At 38.7% G+C, this 20,457-nt stretch overlaps 3 protein-coding genes across 3 annotated transcripts in view; 1 reads left to right on the top strand and 2 right to left on the bottom strand.

The window, feature by feature from the left end:
* Positions 1-11,741, top strand: part of WWC2 (WW and C2 domain containing 2) — a 51,168-nt gene extending 39,427 nt beyond the window's left edge. The window contains exons 18-21 of the mRNA XM_009586601.1: positions 2,469-2,561; positions 3,663-3,905; positions 9,354-9,481; positions 11,516-11,741. Of these exons, the coding sequence (XP_009584896.1) occupies positions 2,469-2,561; positions 3,663-3,905; positions 9,354-9,481; positions 11,516-11,582 (531 nt within the window). The 3' untranslated portion in view covers positions 11,583-11,741. The remainder of the gene's footprint in view (positions 1-2,468; positions 2,562-3,662; positions 3,906-9,353; positions 9,482-11,515) is intronic.
* A 3,309-nt stretch (positions 11,742-15,050) lies between these two features.
* On the bottom strand, positions 15,051-15,698 carry LOC104083203 (claudin-22-like). The gene has a single exon (XM_009586612.1). The coding sequence runs from the start codon at positions 15,696-15,698 to the stop codon at positions 15,051-15,053; it is 648 nt and encodes a 215-aa protein (XP_009584907.1).
* Positions 15,699-16,955: 1,257 nt separating this feature from the next.
* Positions 16,956-17,609, bottom strand: LOC104083210 (claudin-22-like). Its single transcript, XM_009586622.1, has one exon. The coding sequence runs from the start codon at positions 17,607-17,609 to the stop codon at positions 16,956-16,958; it is 654 nt and encodes a 217-aa protein (XP_009584917.1).
* Between the last annotated feature and the right edge of the window lie 2,848 nt (positions 17,610-20,457).

Below are 20,457 nucleotides of genomic sequence, written 5' to 3' on the forward strand. Positions count from 1 at the left end.
ACCTGATGTATAGTAGAATTGACTTTCAGCAGAGTTGCATACTCTTGCAAAACACCTTTACTAGGGCAAAAATACATCCCATTGGACAGAAGTAACACAGATTCCTGTGCTGGCTGGCTGCAAAAAGTGTGTTTCACTGCACGTCAGCAACTACAGCTCTCACACAGCAAAATAATTTGTTAAAACGTAGAATAGAGTTCACTGTAAACTGCCATTGCATTACCATATTTTAATAATGTAACCATTTAAGGGTAACAGTGCGGAAAGAGCTCAGTCATCAATTTTAAATCTCACTTTGTATCTCAACTGGTTTTAAACCTGGGCAGCCCAAATCCTGCTGTAATTACATCTTTGAAAGATGTGCGAGCGCTGCCTAGGGGCTGAGTTTTAAACATGGCTTTGGCCATGTTTAAATTTCTCCAGTCCCTCTAGACCTACGGTAGCATGGAAAAAAAAGATTTACATTATCAGCCCTGTTGCTGCTAAACGTAACTGTGAAAATCAAGTGTTTAAAGATTTAAGCGTGGATTACCAGCTCTATAGATTTTAATTATAGACACCCTAGAAAAGGCAGTTTGTTTTTGATCTTTAGTTTCTACAGGTTACTCATACAAGTATGACTGTAAAAAAAAAAAAAAATACTTACGCTTTAATTCTTCTCCACTTAACTTTGAGATGGTTGCCTTAATCGTTTGGGAACATAAAGTTGATCACTTCTCTGTGATTATCATTGGCTTAAAAAAAAAAAAAAAATCTATGGTCACTATATACACACTTAAATAACTATTCCATATACCCTCCAGAATGAAACACAGTAGATCATTTTGTAACAATCTTTACATAATTTGGACAGGTTATTGGCTGAATTCAGAACCTAGCCTTCATCTTAATTCCTGTACACTGGAAATCAGTTGTATTGGCAAAAAAATGTAGCCTTAGCTTACTGTGTGTGGAGGTCTTCGAGAGGAAGTAACACTAGTTGCTCTGATAGTTTAGTTAGTATAAACTCCTGAGGTTTTTGCATCTGGAAAAGTATTGGACCTTTGTAGCTTTGAACATTGCTACGTACGTGCTGCCAGAAGCCAGAATCTAAAAAAAAAATAACTTGAATAAACCATTCTCTTTCTCATTGTGTACAGTATTTCCTGGAAGCAAAGTAGCCTAGGAAAAACCCAGGTTTGCACAGATGAGTATTTTGCAGCTTCAGAAATACTTGTAGTCCAGTGTTGGGGCTCGAGAGTGGGCACTGTAGCTGCATCCGAGTCCACGGAGAGGGCTGAACAACTCAGGCCTCCCCAGTCCTAGTCCCCAGCTTGCACCTCAAGCATATCCAGCATGTGTTGGATATGCTCTGGCTAACTGCCAGCTGCTCTCTTTTCAGAAGAGACGGCCTAGCTTTAAGAAAGCACCTACTCTCAATACAATGTTATGGGAAACACAAAAATTCTTGAGGCCTAAAGGACAGACCAAAGCCTTTTGATGCCTTTGAAAACATCCTTTGAAAAGTGCTTAAAGCACATCAGTGATGATAGCCACCTGTGCCTATCCAGGGGTGAGTTCCCAGTAGCGGCTCCATGGTGAAAAGACAGATTTGTCTCTCGAGAGGTGTATTCATATTGCAAGAGGTGGTTTAGGGCTCTGGCTTTGGTTATTGAAATGTTAGAATAACGATTCTTTTTGTCTGTCCTTTTCTGAAGAGGTGTAATAAATATCCTGCAGATAGATGCTTCTGTTTTCTTTGACGGTTACTACCACGCATGCTGATGCACCTAGCAATCAGTCTGCACTGATGTATGTGGATCTAATGCTATAATTAAGAAGAAACTACTGCTGAGCTGTGGTGCATATTTCTGAGAAGCAGGAAGTGCTTCTGAAGGAAGCTGTAGGCACACCTATGCTTGTTACAAATAATAATAATACAAAAATACCATTTGTTGGACAGGTGCACATCTACAGTAATTTACCTTCCCTGCAGTAAATTTGTTAAAAGCCTGCCCTAGGTAAATGAAATCCATAGTTTATAATCTGCAATCATATAAAAGCCAGCCAGTGATTTGGCAGTACTTAATAACCATAGTTAATCTTCCTTGCATTCCTAAAGAGTCTACTTACTATTTGTTCAGTAAGATCAATAATGCCTCATCCCTGGAAACATTCAAGGTCAGGCTGGACGGGGATCTGAGCAACCTGATGTAGTTGAAGATGGCCCTGCCCATGGCAGTGGGGTTGGACTAGATGACCTTTAAAGGTCCCTTCTGACCCAAACTATTCTATGATTCTATGAATGGTTGTCTTGGTTTAGAAATAGAATTCTAGATTAGACGCTTCTTCTAGTTGAAAAAGTTTTTACTTTATACTAAGAATGACCTACATGTATATCAACACTGAGGTTTTCTGACTGGTTATATCAATACAGATGTATTTGTATATGAAGATGCTTTATATCTCTGTTATGTACATTTTGACAGTTGAATCGAAGTGACAGCGACAGCTCAACACTAGCCAAAAAGTCTCTCTTTGTGAGAAATGCCACAGAACGGCGGAGCCTAAGAGTTAAACGGGTATGTGCTGTTACCTGGACATGGTTTAAAACAAAGTATGGGGAGAGAAGGAATAACAACCAACTTAAACCATATGCTTTATTTCAAGTATTTCAGCAAAAGCAATGCATGTACCACATGTAGTCCTGTAGTTTCAGGTTGAAATCTCAACACAGTGGTCTCAGTCCTACGCTTTCCCCCACCAACAAAGCTTTAAGTTGTTCTAATTGTGACTGAAGCCAGCAGCAAGACACTGGTGCTCAGCATCGTGGCATTTACTGTTGAACTTTAGCTTGTAACTGTCAAAGGGGTCTGGTTTAAAGAATCCAAATACTACAAAGTCACCCAAGGTGGCTTACGCTGCACAAAAATCAACACCAGCAACATATATCTTGCGCAAATTTTGGTGGAAATTTCAAGGATTCAGATGTCCTTTTAAAGGGGATTTACTCTTGTCCTGGAGTGTTTGAGTAGCAAAAGGATTGAAGGACAAGAGTAAGATTGTATTTCTCTTGCATTGAGTTCATTCTTACATAAGTTGGGAGAGTTGTATTTTAATCTTGATTGTAACTAAAAAAAACACTTCTGCAGAAGGGTTGTTACCAGCTAGCAGGATTACATTTGGTGTAAGAAAGACATACTGAATCATCTGGGATGGCTTCTCCTGCCCGACTTATTCATGCGAAAATGCACAGTGAAAGGACAGTAAATGATGTGAAATACACTAAAGAAATGCATGTTTACAGAGTTCATAACATTGTGTGTTTGCTTAAGCCTTGAAAAAGCAAATGTTTATAAAAACATACAATGTAGTTGAAATCTATGAGGAAGTCTGTGTAGCATGGCATTGTGTTATCCTGGGGATCAGAACGGGTTTTTTGTTTTTAACCTGTAAATATATCATTGTATACCTGGAGTTGGAGAAACTTTTGCATTTATTTTTAGCTAGTGACTGAAGAAAAATTCCAGAATAGATGAATTTTTGGACTTGGATCTCATCATAGCAACTTTCTGCTAAAGAAAAACAAAAAATACTTGAGCTTTTCTGACTGTATTATGTCAAACCCTACACTAGCCTCCCTAGATATTAATTTTTATTGTTCTGTCTCCCAAATGATTCAGCCTGTTTGCCAACCAATCATGCGAAGAGCTACGCAAGAGTGCCCCATACGCACTTCCCTTGACTTGGAGCTGGACCTCCAGGCATCACGCACAAGACAGAATCGTCTGAATGATGAGCTTCAGGCCTTGCGGGATCTTAAACAAAAGCTTGAGGAAATGAAAGGTAGAGGAGAGACAGACCTTCCCCTGTGTGTGCTAGAGGACGAACGATTCCAGAAACTCTTGAAACAAGCTGAAAAACAGGTATGAGCAGCATACAGATACTGTGTGAATGAATACACTTATGCCCCTGTCTTTTCTATAAATTCGTTAAAGAATTCGGTCTATCATGTTAAAGATTTTTACAGAAGCTCACATTTGACTACACCTCTGAATTACATAGGGTAAACAATATTTCTTTATTAGTCAATACTACAGCATTAAACCTAGAATTTGAGGTAGTATTTTTCTGGTGCCATCTAGATACTTCAGTAATTCAGAGTAGAAACTCTATTATTTGCAGTAATAGTTGTGGTTGGTAAAATAGCATTTACTTAAAAGTTAATTGAAAATTCTCATGTCCCAGCCATACTTCTACAGACATGCGTATGCTTTTTGTCCTTCAGCATCAGTTGATTTGCAGTCTTTTGCAGACTTTTTACAGAACTCGTAGCCAAAAGATCTTTGTAGTAGGTAGAGAGAGGCAATGACCATTACTTATAGTGGTAGGGGCATGTGGGAAAGGCAGTACTTCTGCTGTGGCTTATTTCCTTATGGGGGACATAATTGTTCTAGTTTTGGCGAAGAAAAGCCAAATTCTGTTCTCTATGTGATGGTCTCTAAAACAATACAAGTATATATTCACTGTCTCCAAACTGCCATAAGGTAAGATGGGATGCCCTCATGTGGATAAAAGACAAGAAACAGGTTAGGAGGAGTGAGAGGCAACAGTAACAAGCTGGAACGTGGAAAATTCCAAGATGCATGAATAAGTTGGATGTTGTGGGGTTTTTGTTTTGGGGAGATTGTGTTGTTTTTTTTTTTTAAATTGCGAGGGTGATCGTACACTGGAATAGGGGCCCAGCCTCCACCACTGGAGATATTCAGAACCTAACTGGACAAGACCCGGAGCACCCAGCTCTAGCTTCACGTGCTCTGAGCAGAAGGTTGGAGTAGATGCCCTCTGGAGCCCCCTTCCCATCTATGTCAGTCAATGTACATCAGTTTTCAACGAGGGGAGGTTGCTAGTGGCGTCCAGGAAGGATTTGTACTCTTCAGCTATTTATGGTTGGTAGAGATGAGTGTTTTGATGACATCAAGTTATTCAGAGTCGTAAAAATGGAAAGCAATTTTAACAAGGTGCAGAGAACCTCCTAATATGTATGCAACAGTTGTTCGGGTTTTTTTGTTTTTTTTTTAAAAAAAGCTAAATGTCAGTAAATAGCCTTGTGTAGAGGAGGGAAGAGATGATCCTCATATTTACATATACAAATCTGAGCTCTGAATTAGATGTATACTCTGGATATAAGAAACAAAAACATCACAGCACTCAGCAGATGTCAAAAAGCAAATAAGACAGAAATTACTAAGAAAAGAAGTTGGAACAAAACAAATCATTTTCTTATGATATAAATGCATGTTATGACTGTAACTTAAACATTGTCCAGTTCTCTTTCCCCTTCTCAAAGTGGATAATAAAACTACAGATGGTCGACAAGGATGGGCAAAGGAGGAAACAGCTTCCATGTTAGGAGTGGCTAAGTAGCTACAACTGAAGTCTATAAAATCATGAGTGAGGTGGAAGACAGCAATTAATCATTGTCTTTTGTAATACAGGAAGTAAGGAATTGAAGAGGTGGCAGTTTAAATGCAAGCAACCGTAGCACAACATTTAGAAACCGTAAAAATGTTTTCCACAGAACATTGTGAGTGCTGCAAGTTTGCATAGGTTCAAAAAGCAGTTAGATACATTCATGGAAGAAAAAAATCCATCAGAAGTCATTAACCATAATAATACCACCTACTTCAAGAAGTCCTTGACCATGTGATAGCTTAGGAAACAAAACTTTCTCCCCCGATATGTTCTCTCAGCTCTGTTTACGCCCTGTTCTGTCTTCCTGTCTCTCTTTCCTTGGCATCTGCTGTTGGCTATAGATAGTGGAGTTCTAAAATGGCTATAAAATACTAGCAGAGTTTAGGCTGAGCATTGACAAGTGTGTTGAAAAACCTTTAGGCAAAATGGGATAAGACAGCACAACGTGTAAACATCACACAGTGTAACTGTGTGGTGTTTTAGCATGCAAGTTCATCGTATGAATTTGATCTTTCTAAGTTTTAACCCATAAAAATAGTCGCTTATATAAAAGAAGCATAGTGAAATTTATTTAGAAGTTCATAGTTTATATCTAATGCTGGATGCAGGATAGAAATGTTAATTTTTAATTGTTTATTTAATTTAAAACTACTCCCACTCTAAAGCTATTCCCACTAGAATAGAGTATGCCTCTGCAACATTTCATATTATAAATCCTTTGGATTTGTGCTTTCTTATTTCAGTTGGCTCTTTCAAGGTAGCAGATAGGTTTGTCATACTTTGTATCTCTGGTGTCAGTGTTCAACTCCATGACACACACTGCCACGAGGAATAAGGGTAATAATACATGTTCCTAAAATATATGCAGGCTGCAGCACAGCATTTAAGTCCTTCTTTCCAAGCTAAAAGCCAGAACAATGATCACAGCCACTCCACCTCTTTGAAGACCGCTTACAAAGTTTCTAGAAATATTTTTACCCTTAAAATCATTGCAGCCTTCCCCTGTGGAGCAAAACAACCCTGAGAATGCTGTACTCTGCTGTCACTGTTTCCTCTTGGGTTAGCAAAACACAGCAGCCTAGAGAACATTGTCATAGATTATTTTTTAGGTCCTGCAGGCATTATAATGGCACAGACTAATGCAGCAGCTGGAAATGCCAGAGAAATTGAGAGAGTCTCAAGTGAAAAATGAAACCGCAGATGTGGGCGATGTTGAAAATCAGTGGCTGCTTGCAGTTACTCTGCTTGAAGCCAAATACACAGACTCCATACCTTCCCTCCCCTTCCTACTACACCTTCCTAAGTACAGCAGGTACATAAAGCCCATAATACCTGCAGATCAGAAAACAGTAGGCAATTCTGTGCACCAGAAGCATTTTCTCTTGTTTAGATTGCATTTTTGTGAGAAATCATGCAGTATTTCAAAGTTTGAGTCTTAAATCCTCATACAAGTAAGTTTTCAGACACCTAGTGTCATCTGAAGTACTTCCTCTTTGTGTATGTCCAAAAAAGATTCCTGGGAATATCTGTAAAGACCTTTTCTATTTCTTTTCAATACATCTTCTATGTAGAGGTAGTCTGTAACTATGTCATTAATACCACAAATATGTCCTTGTTCAGTGTTTTGGTATTTAGATTCACTTTCATTCTTCTATACAAAAGCTACTGAAGAATAAGACAGGAATTAGTGTTTCACCTTTAATTTTGGTAGTGTTTCTTCTTTATCTCACACTTAAGCTAAGTGCAGATACAGAGGTTCCTATCTGGCACTTATTTTTGGCAGATAAGTGCCCGATTTTTGGCATTTACTGACTGTATGGCCAGTGTATTAGTGTGCTTTTCTGTATTTTATATAGATGGAGGATTCACTATCTTTGTAAATCACTCGAGAAACATGATGTAAATATAAACCTGATCATGTACATACCTCATCACATGCATACTCTTAGAAACATTGGGCTGAAATCAAAGTTTCTCTGAGAGCATCCTGAAAAAATAAAATCATTAAAAAAATGAAAAAGGAGTACATGGTAATAGAGAGTATTAAAACAAAGAAGTCATCTATGCTGCTAACCTGAAATGCAGCAATCACAAGAATCTTGTGTATAGTTAGGGAAAAGATAAAATTAGAAAATTCTGAAATATTGTATGTTTAGTGCTTTGATGATAAATATTAACTAGGGGAGCTGATAAAACATATGGCCAGTGACATATGTAAAACTAATTAATACACTACCAGTTGTAGATTGCAAATTCATGTTCACTAACTAATAACAAAAACAATATTTATAGGTTAATTTCATTTTAAATCATAGCTAATTTGGAGTTGGGGACTGAAGAAGTTAACAGCAGTACAAGCTGACTGGATTTTGAGTGAGTTTTTGAAAGCGTGGTGCTCTTTCATGTAAGATGCTTTCACATAAAACACCGGAGCGTGTTTCAACAGACAGAGGATACCACTATTCTGCCATGAATAGATTTCTATAAATACCCAGTATGAAACTAGTATGGACTAACTTTTTTGAATTAGTTGGTTTTGTTGTTTGGGAGTCTACTGGGTTGAATTCAGAACTGGAGACGTGAACTCCTAAGTTGCAAACTAACTTTGAAGATCGCTGTTTCTGGCTTGGGTGTGTGTTTTAATTTGAGGTAACAGAACAGCATTTTCAAGTCTCAGTGCCTAAAGTTAAGCATCAAAAATTAAGCTTAAGGAACTTTAACAATTGTTTAAGAATGTGAACTGCTGCTATTAAATTTTGATGGCTGGCAAAATTCAAAATGCAGCAAATAACATTTGTCTGACAGTCCCTGCCGTCTAGAAATGAAGCTAAGTGCACACACAAGGTGTCATTGCCCATGCCATGCACCCCACACATGATGGGGGTGTTAATGTATGTTATGGGAGACTCATCTGCATATGAACGGTGGCTATTCGTCTAAGAAATCCAGGTGACTGCCCACCTAAAAAGAGCTGCTGTTCAAATTATTGGGCATTCAGAAACCCTTGATAAAGTTTTTTTAAAAAACAAACCACAACTGTTAACAGCAGTCTATCGCCGAAATGGTGGATGGTACAGCTGCGATTGTCCTGTTGATGCGTCAATGTGTGGTAAAGATGTATGTAATAGAGCCAGCAATACTGAGGTACAGAAATACTGTAACTTACTGGTGGGTATGTGGCTGCTCAACAATGTTCATGTCAAGAAGGATCCTTGACCTCTTGTTACCACTGGTGTTCTGTTCATTTGCCTTGGCTTTTACACTGCTACAATGCAAATGAAAGAAGTGAGTCTCACATGCAAAACGGGTGTCATGTCATGAATAAAAGCACAAGAGTTCGTGAATATTAACTTTGCTAACAAGGTCAACAAAACTTGAAGGTGTATTTTGAGAGCATGCCTTCTCTTTTTTTTTGTCTGTCATTTTAGATTAGGTTAGGCAACTTTCCAGAGAGCTTTCGTTAGGAAATAAGTATTTTACATGGGAAGAGAGTCACTGTCTCCTAGTTCTAAAAAGATATTTGGATAGACAACATTTGTTCATACAAATTTAGGTATTGTCTAACTATAGCCCTAAGAAATATCTCATCAAACTTTGTAACACCTAGTAGCCACCTGTGATGGCATGGGATTTGCTCTATTTATTTTTTTAGGAGAAGCTCTGTTATCTTATTTCATGCTCATGGCTTAGGCTTGTGATGTCAACCTTTTGTCTTGTTGAGCCTTTGTATAGAGATTTTCATGGAATCGTTTGGGTTGGAAAAGACCTGTAAGATCATGAAGTCCAACTGTAAACCTAACACTGCCAAGTGTTTTGCTTGACACAGAAGAATTTGTCAGTTCTTTGAAATGAGTAGTTGTTCATTATTAGCAAAATATAGTTATTTTTCCCGTTTACAGGCTGAACAGTCAAAAGAAGAACAGAAACAAGGTTTAAGTGCTGAGAAATTGATGAGGAAAGCTTCTAAGGATGTATGCCGGTTACGGGAGCAGAGCCAGAAAGTGCCACTGCAGGTGCAGTCATTCAGGTATGGCCTGTTCTGCTTTTCGTGCTCTTTTTAATGTAGTGAAGTAACATGAATTATTTCTGAATATAATCAGACATGCCCTGTAATATTAGTGAAAAATCCACGTGCCTTTGAATTGCAAGAAACTTCACACATTTCTAACAGCTCGAAGTTGGAGTTTCAAAGGACCGGGCCTCAGTAACTTGCTTATGTGGCAGAAGTGGCAGGATGTCAGCTGAGCTGTGGTGGTGGTGAGGAACCCCCTCACTATATGGCATCTGCTGTGGGCAAGTACGTGCATGACCGTTGCCATTGCTCACCTCACCCACGGTAGATTGACAGTGGGCTTTAAGTAATGGGATCTTTTCCAGTGATGGCAGGTGCCTGAAGCAAATCACCCCTCAAGGAGAAGTAGAACAGTATACATCTCATCAGGAAACTGATTAACCACTACTTGTGCCTTGCTCAAGACTTGTAATTCAAGAGGGATCTTGAATCCCTCCTTCTTTTTGTTTCCGTCCTCGTTTTGGTTGCGGGAACAGCAACTGATTACATGAAGCAATTAATCAAGTGTTCTTGCTTAGCGTAAGCCAGAATGAACGCTTTCTATCTCAAACCTTAATTCTAATTGGTCTAAATTCCTAAAAGGCTGGAGAGTAAGTGGCAGGCTAGCAGCCCGAAGGCCACACTTCTATATAAAAATAAATATAAAACTGCTGATAGAAAAATACAATGCTTACTCTTCCACATAGAAGCAGTACTGCAAGCTAATTAAATCTGGTTTGTCACTAACACACGTTTCTAAAGTTTGATTTCTGAATTCCTGTATAGGAAATTTAAGTTAGCTGCTAATACATGTGAGGATTTTTTTCCTTTTTTAACCAATCTATTGTGATCAGTTTGAGAAGTCCATCAGCAAATAGGGGCCTGTGAGGCACACATTTCAAACCATAACTGGTAAGTGATGCAGAATCAAAGCAAGAGAGAAAGGATAGGGGTTCCTCAGCAAAGAGGCGTGACAGCTGAGCTGTTTATCTTCAGTATGAAATTCAGAGCATCTTCAAGCAGTTTTCGCTTTCTATGCAAGTCTTGAGGAAAAGTTTTGGTTGGTGCTGGTCATTCAACAGTCGTCACAAACAGAATGGTGCACAAATTTACAGGAACATGTAATAGTGCTCAAGTCACCATTCCCCTGCAAGAAGGGTATGGTAAGACTCCATTCTCCTTTATCTTGTAATCACCACACAATTAGCCAAAGAATCCAGTTTACATAGTTGATTTTGCTCTGAGCTACTGTTTCCGATGGGAACTCAAGCTTCGCCAGTGGAAAACATGGTTTAGTCTACTGGACAAATAGTTACCTCCTAAGGCTGAGTTGTACTCGCCCTGCTGGTTGGACTTGTTACAGTGCTGTGGCCTCAAAGACTAAACACACAAAGGCATTTTTGAAGCTCTCAAGAAGAATGACTCTTCTGAGCTTTAATTTTTAAGCCCCCAATACTTATCATCTGCTTTCTAGGCTGCTGGCAGACAAGCTTGTGTAAACTTGTTATGCTTCAGTAATCTCTCAGTTCATAGGAGGCAGAAATGGGAACAGCACAGGGGAAGCAACTAGAAAATGGGTTGACAATTCTGCTTCTCCAAGTCTTGCCCAGACCCAATTTTTTTTTTTTCCCCCCTCTCCCTTTTCCCAAGTCAGGATAAAATGTTTTATTTTGCCTTTTCATCCCCCCACTGAAATATCATCATAGGAAATTCAGTGACTAGATCAATATTTCAGTCTCATCATGGGAGTTATTAATGAAATATTGATTTTTTTTCTTTTTCAAAATTGGTGCTGCTTTTTACATAAATCTGCTTAAGAAGAGGATTATGTCAGAATGCTCTGGAAACCACATTTGTTGTCAATAAATTCACTGTGTATTTTCCTCCCTGTATATTTCCAAACCTATATGTTAAAGATCTATACTGTAACATTAGCAACTGTACAGCAGATGACCTTGGAGTCATGCCATAAATAGTAAAATAATAACTTGTTTTCTTTTCTAATTTCAGGGAGAAGATAGCATACTTCACAAGAGCAAAGATCAGTATACCAGCCCTTCCAGCTGATGATGTATAATTATGTATTTTCATTGAAGTGTTTTTCCACTTGCTCATCTCTTTTCAGATGAGCTTTGTAGTTCCAATGACCTGCTTTTAAAGATCTTCTATTTTACATTCACTATTGATATGTTTGTTTGTAAAATATAGTAAATTGAATTGTTGTATGCTTAAAAAACAGCAAAAAAACCCAACAACCGGAAAACCAAAGTAGATTAATTTTGGTATACTGATGCTGATTTTGTACAGTTTGTATGTATTGCGTGTGTTTTTATTTTGTAAAGATGGAACAGAGGAACAAAGGCAGTACTAAGCATGTATCCTGTTGAACCGCACTGTGTTGAGAAATATTACGTTCAACAGAAGATTGTTTATCTTTTCACTATTTTCATGTGAGCCGACTGTGAAGATGGCTGTTTTGCCATGCAATATTTTTGTACAAGAGTGTGACTTTTATAGTTTAAAGTTAACCACAAGCGTAAGCTCCTTTCCAAATCATCAAGGCTGCCTCACAACAGCTGCTAATTAGATTCATCACCCACATTGGAATTTTGTTTCTGAAAACAAATTTCTTCTCTTTTTGTTTTTTAATACTTTGTAGGAAGAGACGGAGTTCAGAGTTTAGTTTTGTGAATGTACAGTACTTTAACCTGCACTAAAAGGTTTCTTGCATCTGCGGGAGAGTGAGAAAGGCAAGGCAGACAAGTAACCCTAAAAACTTCTTATGAGACTACCAAAAGGGGCAGCTGCTTTCTGAACTGGAAGCTGAATCAAATTCATGATACCAACATTGAAATTGGAATAGTTATATCCACTGTACACTTAAAAATGAGAGTTTCTCTATGTCAATCTTTTGTCCTAGAGGCTGTCTTATTGCCAACTAGGAATAAGTAAAAGTGTTTGTTAGGTACATTAAAGTATTTGTACCAGAAGAAAAATCTGTCACATACAAACTCAAGTATCAGAAGTCTTGTTGGTAAGGTAAACCCTTTCTGAAAAAGAAAAGTTCCTGACTAGAAGTCTTCACATATTTCAGTACAATAAATAACATTTTTAAAAATACACAATTGACCCTGTATGCAGTTGAGAGTTTAATAAGTAGATGTGAATGGTGTGTTTCAAATTTGTCTTAGATGAAGCAGTCTGCTAGGAAGCATCATCAGACTTGGATTCATTCTGTAAGAAGTCCAGAACATTAGATGTAGGTGTCCAAGCAGCCCTGTCTTGGTAAAGCAGTTGGGGTCTTATCTTCTGTGGGTACTATGTAAGTAGGTGGACATTGCAGCTAATATAATTATTTCATTTTCTACTTAATATGTTGCACTCAGATGTATTTAATTCACTGGCTAACATTTTCTTCCCCAAACAGCAAGCCACATATGCATGGACTTCGTCTTTCAAAAAGGCTATAATTACTTGCTGAGAAGATGGAAGCAAATATACCATAATATGGTATCAGCTGTCTCAAATTCAAAGTGACAATTCTGTGATGAGGGGTCTGTGTAACACCCAAGGGTTTTCTTATGCACAAACACATTAGTTCGCTTAACTGTATAGCCAAACGTGCTATTTTGGGCAAGATGACTGATTGAACATCCTTTATGAATGCCCCATTTGTTTTTTGTTTCTTGGGTTTGAAATAACATTGATGTTTGAAAGGTCAATTTTAAAAAAAACAAATCTGGAATTATTTAATGTAGAGGTGAAATGAAGGTTGACAGTTTCAACTTCTCAATTTGATTATATAAGTTGTTTGTAGAATGATGTTTAGAGGTGTACTTTATGATTTTTCTTTTATTTATTTACAGTCTTATTTATGTTCTGTTTAATATAGTTCAGTTCTGGCCATAAAAATATTTGACATTAAGGATGCTATTGTGAAAAATATTTAGAGCTGTCTGAATTCTTGCCAGATTAACTGTTTCTCCACACAAGTTGAATAATTTTCAAAAAAAGTATTATGTCTGATTTGTAAGCATGGGGTGAGGTCAAAATTAAAGTATTACTGGCTTTAGCTTGCAAAACTGATTTAAAAATGAGAGACTTAAACATATTCATGCTCCTCATTTTCCAAATCGGTAAAGTTGAACATATTTATAGGCAGTTTTTAACAATTCTGGGTTTGGAGTTTTGGGGGTTTTTTACTAATTCAGATTATTCACACTTGAAACACTCAATAGAATAAGCTAAAATAATACATACAAATAAACCCCCATCAGTTTAAAATTCTCCTGAAGTGGAATTTACTCTGCACAGCAGGGTATAACGAATGTAATTAGTTCTATTTCCAGGTACCAATGTCACTGCAGTTGCATATATCAAAATCTAAATATTACTGGTACAAGAATATTTAGCCAAATGAGCAAAGTTTAGCAGAAACTTTAATAGAACACGAATCAAATTATTTTAAGTTTGGGTTTGTTTTTTTTTTTTTTACTATTGCTATGTTTATACTGTATTAAATATCAAATGCTCAGGACTGAACTAAATATTTAATCAGGTTATATTCTGAATGTGTTTCTGTTCTAATTTTGTCTGTAAAAGTATGCAAATACATCACATAGATTAACTTGTCTCTGCACTTTCCGTGTGTTTCAGTGATTGGAAAATACATTTTTTAACAAAGCTCTTTTCCAGACCAGTGTTTTATTTAATTCTTTTATTGCTGTTCTATGTCTTTATATGCTCTTTGGAGAAACAAATGGCTGCTACAGCTTTGTCAATGTAAAATCATTGCAATTTATAGAAAGTTCACATCAATCACTGACAAATCTTAGGGTAAGTTATATAGAAAGTGATTCATATGCTTGAAGTTAGTTCTTTACATTCATTAAGTGAAAACTGCAATAGCAATGAACACGGTCAACTCTGCACTGGACAAGATCTCATCATTATTCAAAAATACTGGCTTTCCTTAAGAGAGAGATCGTGCAGGGGTACAGTCAGTCATCTATTCACAGACAGGATGGAGAATCTTGGTATTACATGACATTATGTCTGAGAACATTTAGTTTATACTAGGGTAAATTATATAGGTCCGGGGAACTTCATTCAAGGCTGTACTGTATTAGGTGTTTGTAATGCATGTTGAACTGGCACTACAAACTCTTTCAGGACTTAAACTAATATTATTTTTGTAAAAAAGACATTGTTTAAACCAGTTCTGTCATTTAAAAGATGGTCAACTCTCCATGCATGCCTAGAGATTAAAAATTTTATGCTCGCTTATCCTAAAAAAAAAAATAAAACTACAAAAACAAAATCTGCAATTGATAAGATTTTTGGAGAAATACAGTGGTGGCTTAGTCAGATCTCCCTAGCTCATCAATTAATGTAATTAAAATTGAAGGTAAGTAGTGATTAAAGGAACTACTTCGTAAGAAACAATCCCTCCCCCCAACCTTGTAAACAGTAACCTGTCTGTTCAACAGACCTTTCTTACTGTAATGCAAGAGTAAGAAATCTGAAAACCTGATATCTACCCTTTTTAAAGTCTTCTATTTCCAATTTCCAGATGTTGATGTGTGTCTTGCATATCTGCCATTGCATACTGCTCTGGTAATTGATGGTCAGATGATAAGCAGATTGTGGAGAGGAGTAGAGATCCTCCTAGAATTATAAAAAATCCACCAAACCAACCACTGTACAGTGCATCCCCTATTTCCCATCTGGGCACAATCTCTGGGATGTCTTCATCCCAAAATTCCTGGATTATCGTATGGGCAACCCAAGAAACAGGGACTAAGGCCAAAACTCCAGACATCCACAGGAGTATTCCTCCAAGTAGTAACAGCTGTTTCTTTAGCTTCTGCTCCATCTTTAGGCAGTCCAAACCAAGACTAGAAATCACAAGGCTCAGAAGTCCTAGTCCGTTTGATGTAGATACTAAAATCCTGGAAATCTTGAATTCTAGAGGCAAGGCTAGGAAGGAATCAAAATCTTTACACTGCGTTCCTCCTACGTCTTGGACTATACAGGTTTGCCAGAGTCCCATGGTCCAAAGTTCCAGTATGTTTAAGTCTAAGTTGAGATTTTTCCAGTCTGGTAAATAGTTACAGGTACCAGTTAAAATCCATCCTAGTACAGACAACAAAAATCCAACTAACTGTAGCCTGTGTCTGTGGACCAAATTCATTGTTAGCAGTCACAGAAGCGCTAACCTGCTCACTTTTGCGGACACTGTTCTGCTCAATTCTTTGTCATACTGAACATAAGCAAAAGTTAAAACAATGCTTTATAAAGCATGACATACTCCTCCCCTTCCTGCTTTGTCTTGCCTGGTTCCACGTGCAGCGTGCGGGGGATTGGGAGGTAGCGTGGTAAACCAGGAGCTGAAGGGTGTGGCCACAGCTGGGCTCACCTTTCATTAGTTTTGGTTTTGTGGTTTTTTTTTTTTTTTTTTTAAGGATAGCATATACTTTGCTTTCCATCCATCTGCTAAAGCATTACAGCAGTTCTGCTAGTTTTGTCATCTCACAGTTTGTTTTTAAATTAAGTTCTAATACTATATTGGTACACTTCTACTTACAGCAAATGAAGCTGTCTGCTTTGTGGCCAGTTAAATACCATTTGTTTAAAGTCAAGGGTTACACGTTCAGAACAACATGTTGCTGTAAGTGAATGGAGCTTAAGGAGCCTTTGATAGGATGCATAATGCCTCAATACCTGTATCGGAAGAAGATAGCATAAGTATTTTTTAACGCAGCATTTCTCAGCCTATTTTGGTGCATAAAGTATGCAGGTGCCAGAAACACTTAGAATAACTTGTATGGGCAGCCTTATGTGCTAGACCGGGCAAACACAACTTACTGGGTATGAAGCGCCCACCCCGTAACACCCCATGCACAAAAAGACATCTGTAAGGCTTGCTAGAATTTCAGAAATCTACAGTTTCCTTAGCATAACAATTTCCAAGTACACAGAAAAACAATTTGATGCAATGCATGTATTTAGGCTGCTTAGGATGTGAAAACTCTCGAGTTTGTACGTCACTGCATTAGGCAAGTGGAAAATTGCAACAGGGAGTCAAGCTTTGAGGCTCATTTAATTGGTTACATATGAAAAGGAAACATTTTTTGGTTAAAAGCCAAGCTGTAAGTGAACATGCATATTCATTTTCAGGATTTTACAGTGCACTTGAGAAAGCAAAAGCACCTTTTCTGCGCAGTCTGTGAAGACTTCAGCAGTCTGCTCTGAAACAAAGTCTTAAATAGTTTGCAGGTGAGGAAACACACCACCTTCCAATACCAGTTACGGAGAAAACAGACATAAGTTTAGGAAATGAGCTAGGTTACAAAGAGTCCTTTGAATTGCTACTGGAACAAGCTTCTGGCTTGCACTAGGGTTTGAAAAAGATAGGGCATTCCTTCTGTACTACCTAAAACCTTCCATTTTAAGGCCTAGTTTCAGTTTCCAAGTGTTGACACTGATCTTGCTGTTCTGCTACTGCGTAATGGACCGAAGATGGATGGACTTCAGTTGAACAGATTGTGCAATTAAGTAGGGATCCTCCTAATATAAGACAAAATCCAGCAAGCCAGCCAACAAATAACGCTTCCCCAAAATCCCACCTGGGAACAATATCTGGTATATTCTCATTCCAAAATTCCTGGACTGTGGAATGAGCAACCCAAGAAACTGGGACAAGAGCTGCAATCCCCGATATCCAGAAGAGCATTCCTCCAAACAGCAACAGCCGTTTCTTTTGTTCCTGTTGTCTTTCACGAATTTTCAAACAGTCCAACCCAAATCCCGAGAGCAAGAGGCCCAAAAGCCCCGATCCATTGGAAAAAAACATCAAAATCCTAGAAATCCTGAGCTCTGGAGGCAAAGCTAGGAAAGAATCGAAGTCCTTGCACTGCATTCCCCCTTCTTCCTGGACAACACAAGCTTGCCAGAGTCCCATGGTCCAGATCTCCAGTTCATTCAGTTCCAAGTTAAGATTTTTCCACTGGGGTAAATAGGTAGTGAGACAGGACAGGACCCATCCCAACAGAGAGAACAGTATGCCACTTAATTGCATCATCGGTCGATAGACCAAGGCCATTATAAGAGCAGAGTCCTCAAAGCTTGAGGAGGAAGGTCTCCCCAGCAGCTCTGTAACAACTGCTACCTTGAGTGATGGTGCAAGCTATGATGACTTTAGTTCTCTGCTGCCCCAGATATAAGCCCTTGCTGTTAACCCTTTGTAGGCTCTGAAACACTTTTTTGTTCTTCACGAATATAAAGTTTCACATAAAGGACGAAGGACTTCACTAAACCACGAGTTAGTCTTTCCGATAAGGATTTGATCTGTTACCTTCCAATTTGCTTGGTAAAATTATATCCCAATGCCTGATGATTACAAGCCTGAGGATGAACAAAGAGGGCTCTATGACCCCTCACCCTAAAACACAACGGAAATCTTTGTGCTTCAATACGGATTAATTAGATTTTAAGTGGTGATAAAAAGTTAGCTCTGTGTGCAACAGGACTTCATTGTAATAGCTAAATTTGAGATTTCAGGGATGTAAATCAAGGCCTTGTAAAGAAAGGTAGACTGTTTGCCTATAATCTTTATTCTTAGACTTCCTCAACATACATAATGGCTTATCTTCCACTGCCCTGTTTTATGTCCCCAGCACTGTAAAAGACGCTTTGTAAAAGATCCTTATGTTTCACATTTTCTACATTCATTTCTTTTAAAATGGGCTTTGTTTTGACTGACTCTTAAGGGGAAAAGGAGACGGCTATGGTGAAAGTACCATAGAAAATGAAATCCTAGACATCCCTCCACCATAATGAACCCAGGCAGATCATCAGCCAGCATAAACTTTACCTGCCCCAGGACTTCAGCAACACTATGGTAGCAGCTTACACCAGCTCAGTGTCCCCTTTCCTAGAGCCCATGTCCCAGGTGGCACAGAGTGTATACACTTAGTGTCTAACAACATTTGGCACTCAATGCTCTCAGGGCCAGGAATGCTTAGTACCTTTCTGATCAAAGCAAGATACCTTTATGCCATTACCCCATTAGGAAACCTTGCTTTTTTCCTGCTCTCATGTCAGCTACACTTGTGCTTGCCTACAGGGTCAGCGAGGAGAACATTTGCCTGCTATTCCCCTCCACAGGTGTAACAGCACAGCCTGCGCGGGAGGGAGCTGAGCAGTGGGAACACATGCACACACGTGTGAGCCAGAGATGTTTTCCAGTCTTTCTTGACTTCATTTCCTAGAAGCGATAATGTGCCCATCCGCATATTCTAATTCGCAGTTGCTCAAAATGGGTTGTCAGGTGATGGAAAAACATAAGACTGCTTCTGAAGGTTTCCAAAATCCTGAAGGGTATCATTAAGAAATTCCACTGTGAGAAGATACCTTCTTCCTCATTTCTGTATTGAGTCTTAATTTCTAACCCTTGTGTTTTTCCCGTCACAAGCTGTAAAGAGCCAACACAAGGAAAGATGATCTATTTCTCTTTTGCTTGTGTACCAACTCAGTCCAACGGCTTACACCTGGTCAAAAAATTACCACACACAAGAGCAGGAACCACCAAGGATATTACTGACAACACTGGGAACAAACTGATGCAAGCAAGGCTCTAACTTTGGCCATCCCCTAGGCAAAAGACCAACCCTGCATTCATTCAAACTCCAGATTGTATTTTCAGATTTGGCGGTGTTGTTTCTCTCCCTTTCTCTGTTCAGAGCAAGAATGCTAGTTCTGGAAATCATCATGACATTCAATGAGAAACTCCATAATGCCATTTGAATAGTTTTTCAGATAAACAACTACACTTCAGCAGTGCTTCTGCTCATTCAAGGGCTACATGCTTATTTGACTTTAAAATCATGGTTACTGCCAGACTATTACTGCAAGCCTGTTGCGCTTTTCTTGTCTGTGAACATTTAACATTTTCTTCTCTGCTCTTCATTCCAACAGTCAGTACAGTGTGAGAGCACAAGATCACGCATGTGAAGTCCATTCATTTTGCTAATGTTGACCACAGCTGGAGCAGTATGCCAGCCTATAAATTTTAGCGATCAGAAGCATTCAGACTGCTGCATCAGTAGGATCTGCCAATTAAGTTCTGCAACTTACTATTAACCATGCACTAACTTAGAGCAAGCAAAGCTTCCTTGTACTATCCTGTGCAAGATTATAAAAGAATCCTTGTTCTTCCAGTGGGAGGGGGAATCGGGGGGAAGGTAAGACTTGCCTTGTCGCCAGGATAGTAACGAGGTCTGAAATGCCTTTACTTGGAGCTTACTGATCTTACAAAAATCTCAGCAAATGCATAAATAAAAAAAGATCTTCCAGCTGAACTGAGATACGTAAATTCTCGGGTCAGTAACTGCCTTAGTTCTATCTCCCCTTGTCCTTCTTTCACACTTTTCCTCCCCACCGTTATTTCTTTCTTTCTCTCACATCTAAAAATGTCTCATTCCCAGAATAATTTTATATTGGTAGACTGTGCTAGTTTTGGCTGGGGTAGAGTTAATTTTCTTCATAGTAGCTAGTATGGGGCTACGTTTTGGATTTGTGCGGAAAACAGTGTTGATGATAACACAGGGATGTTTTGGTTACTGCTGAGCAGCGCTTGCACAGAGTCAAGGCCTTTTCTGCTCCTCACACCGCCCCACCAGCAAGTAGGCTGGGGGTGCACAAGAAGCTGGGAGGGGACACAGCTGGGACAGCTGACCCCAACTGACCAAAGGGATATTCCACACCATATGATGTCATGCTCAGCATATAAAGCTGAGGGAAGAACATTCAGAGTGATGGCGTTTGTCTTCCCAAGTAACCGCTCCGCGTGATGGAGCCCTGCCTTCCTGGAGATGGCTGAACACCTGCCTGCCGATGGGAAGTAGTGAGTGAATTACTTGTTTTGCTTTGATTGAGCATGAGCAACTTTT

This window comes from Fulmarus glacialis, unplaced genomic scaffold (assembly GCF_000690835.1).
Source record: "Fulmarus glacialis isolate BGI_N327 unplaced genomic scaffold, ASM69083v1 scaffold17590, whole genome shotgun sequence".
NCBI classification, from domain to species: domain Eukaryota; kingdom Metazoa; phylum Chordata; class Aves; order Procellariiformes; family Procellariidae; genus Fulmarus; species Fulmarus glacialis.

Excerpts from the sequence above, each read along its gene's own strand:
- LOC104083210 (XM_009586622.1), bottom strand. The coding sequence starts at position 17,609 with ATGGCCTTGGTCTATCGACCGATGATGCAATTAAGTGGCATACTGTTC.
- LOC104083203 (XM_009586612.1), bottom strand. The coding sequence starts at position 15,698 with ATGAATTTGGTCCACAGACACAGGCTACAGTTAGTTGGATTTTTGTTG.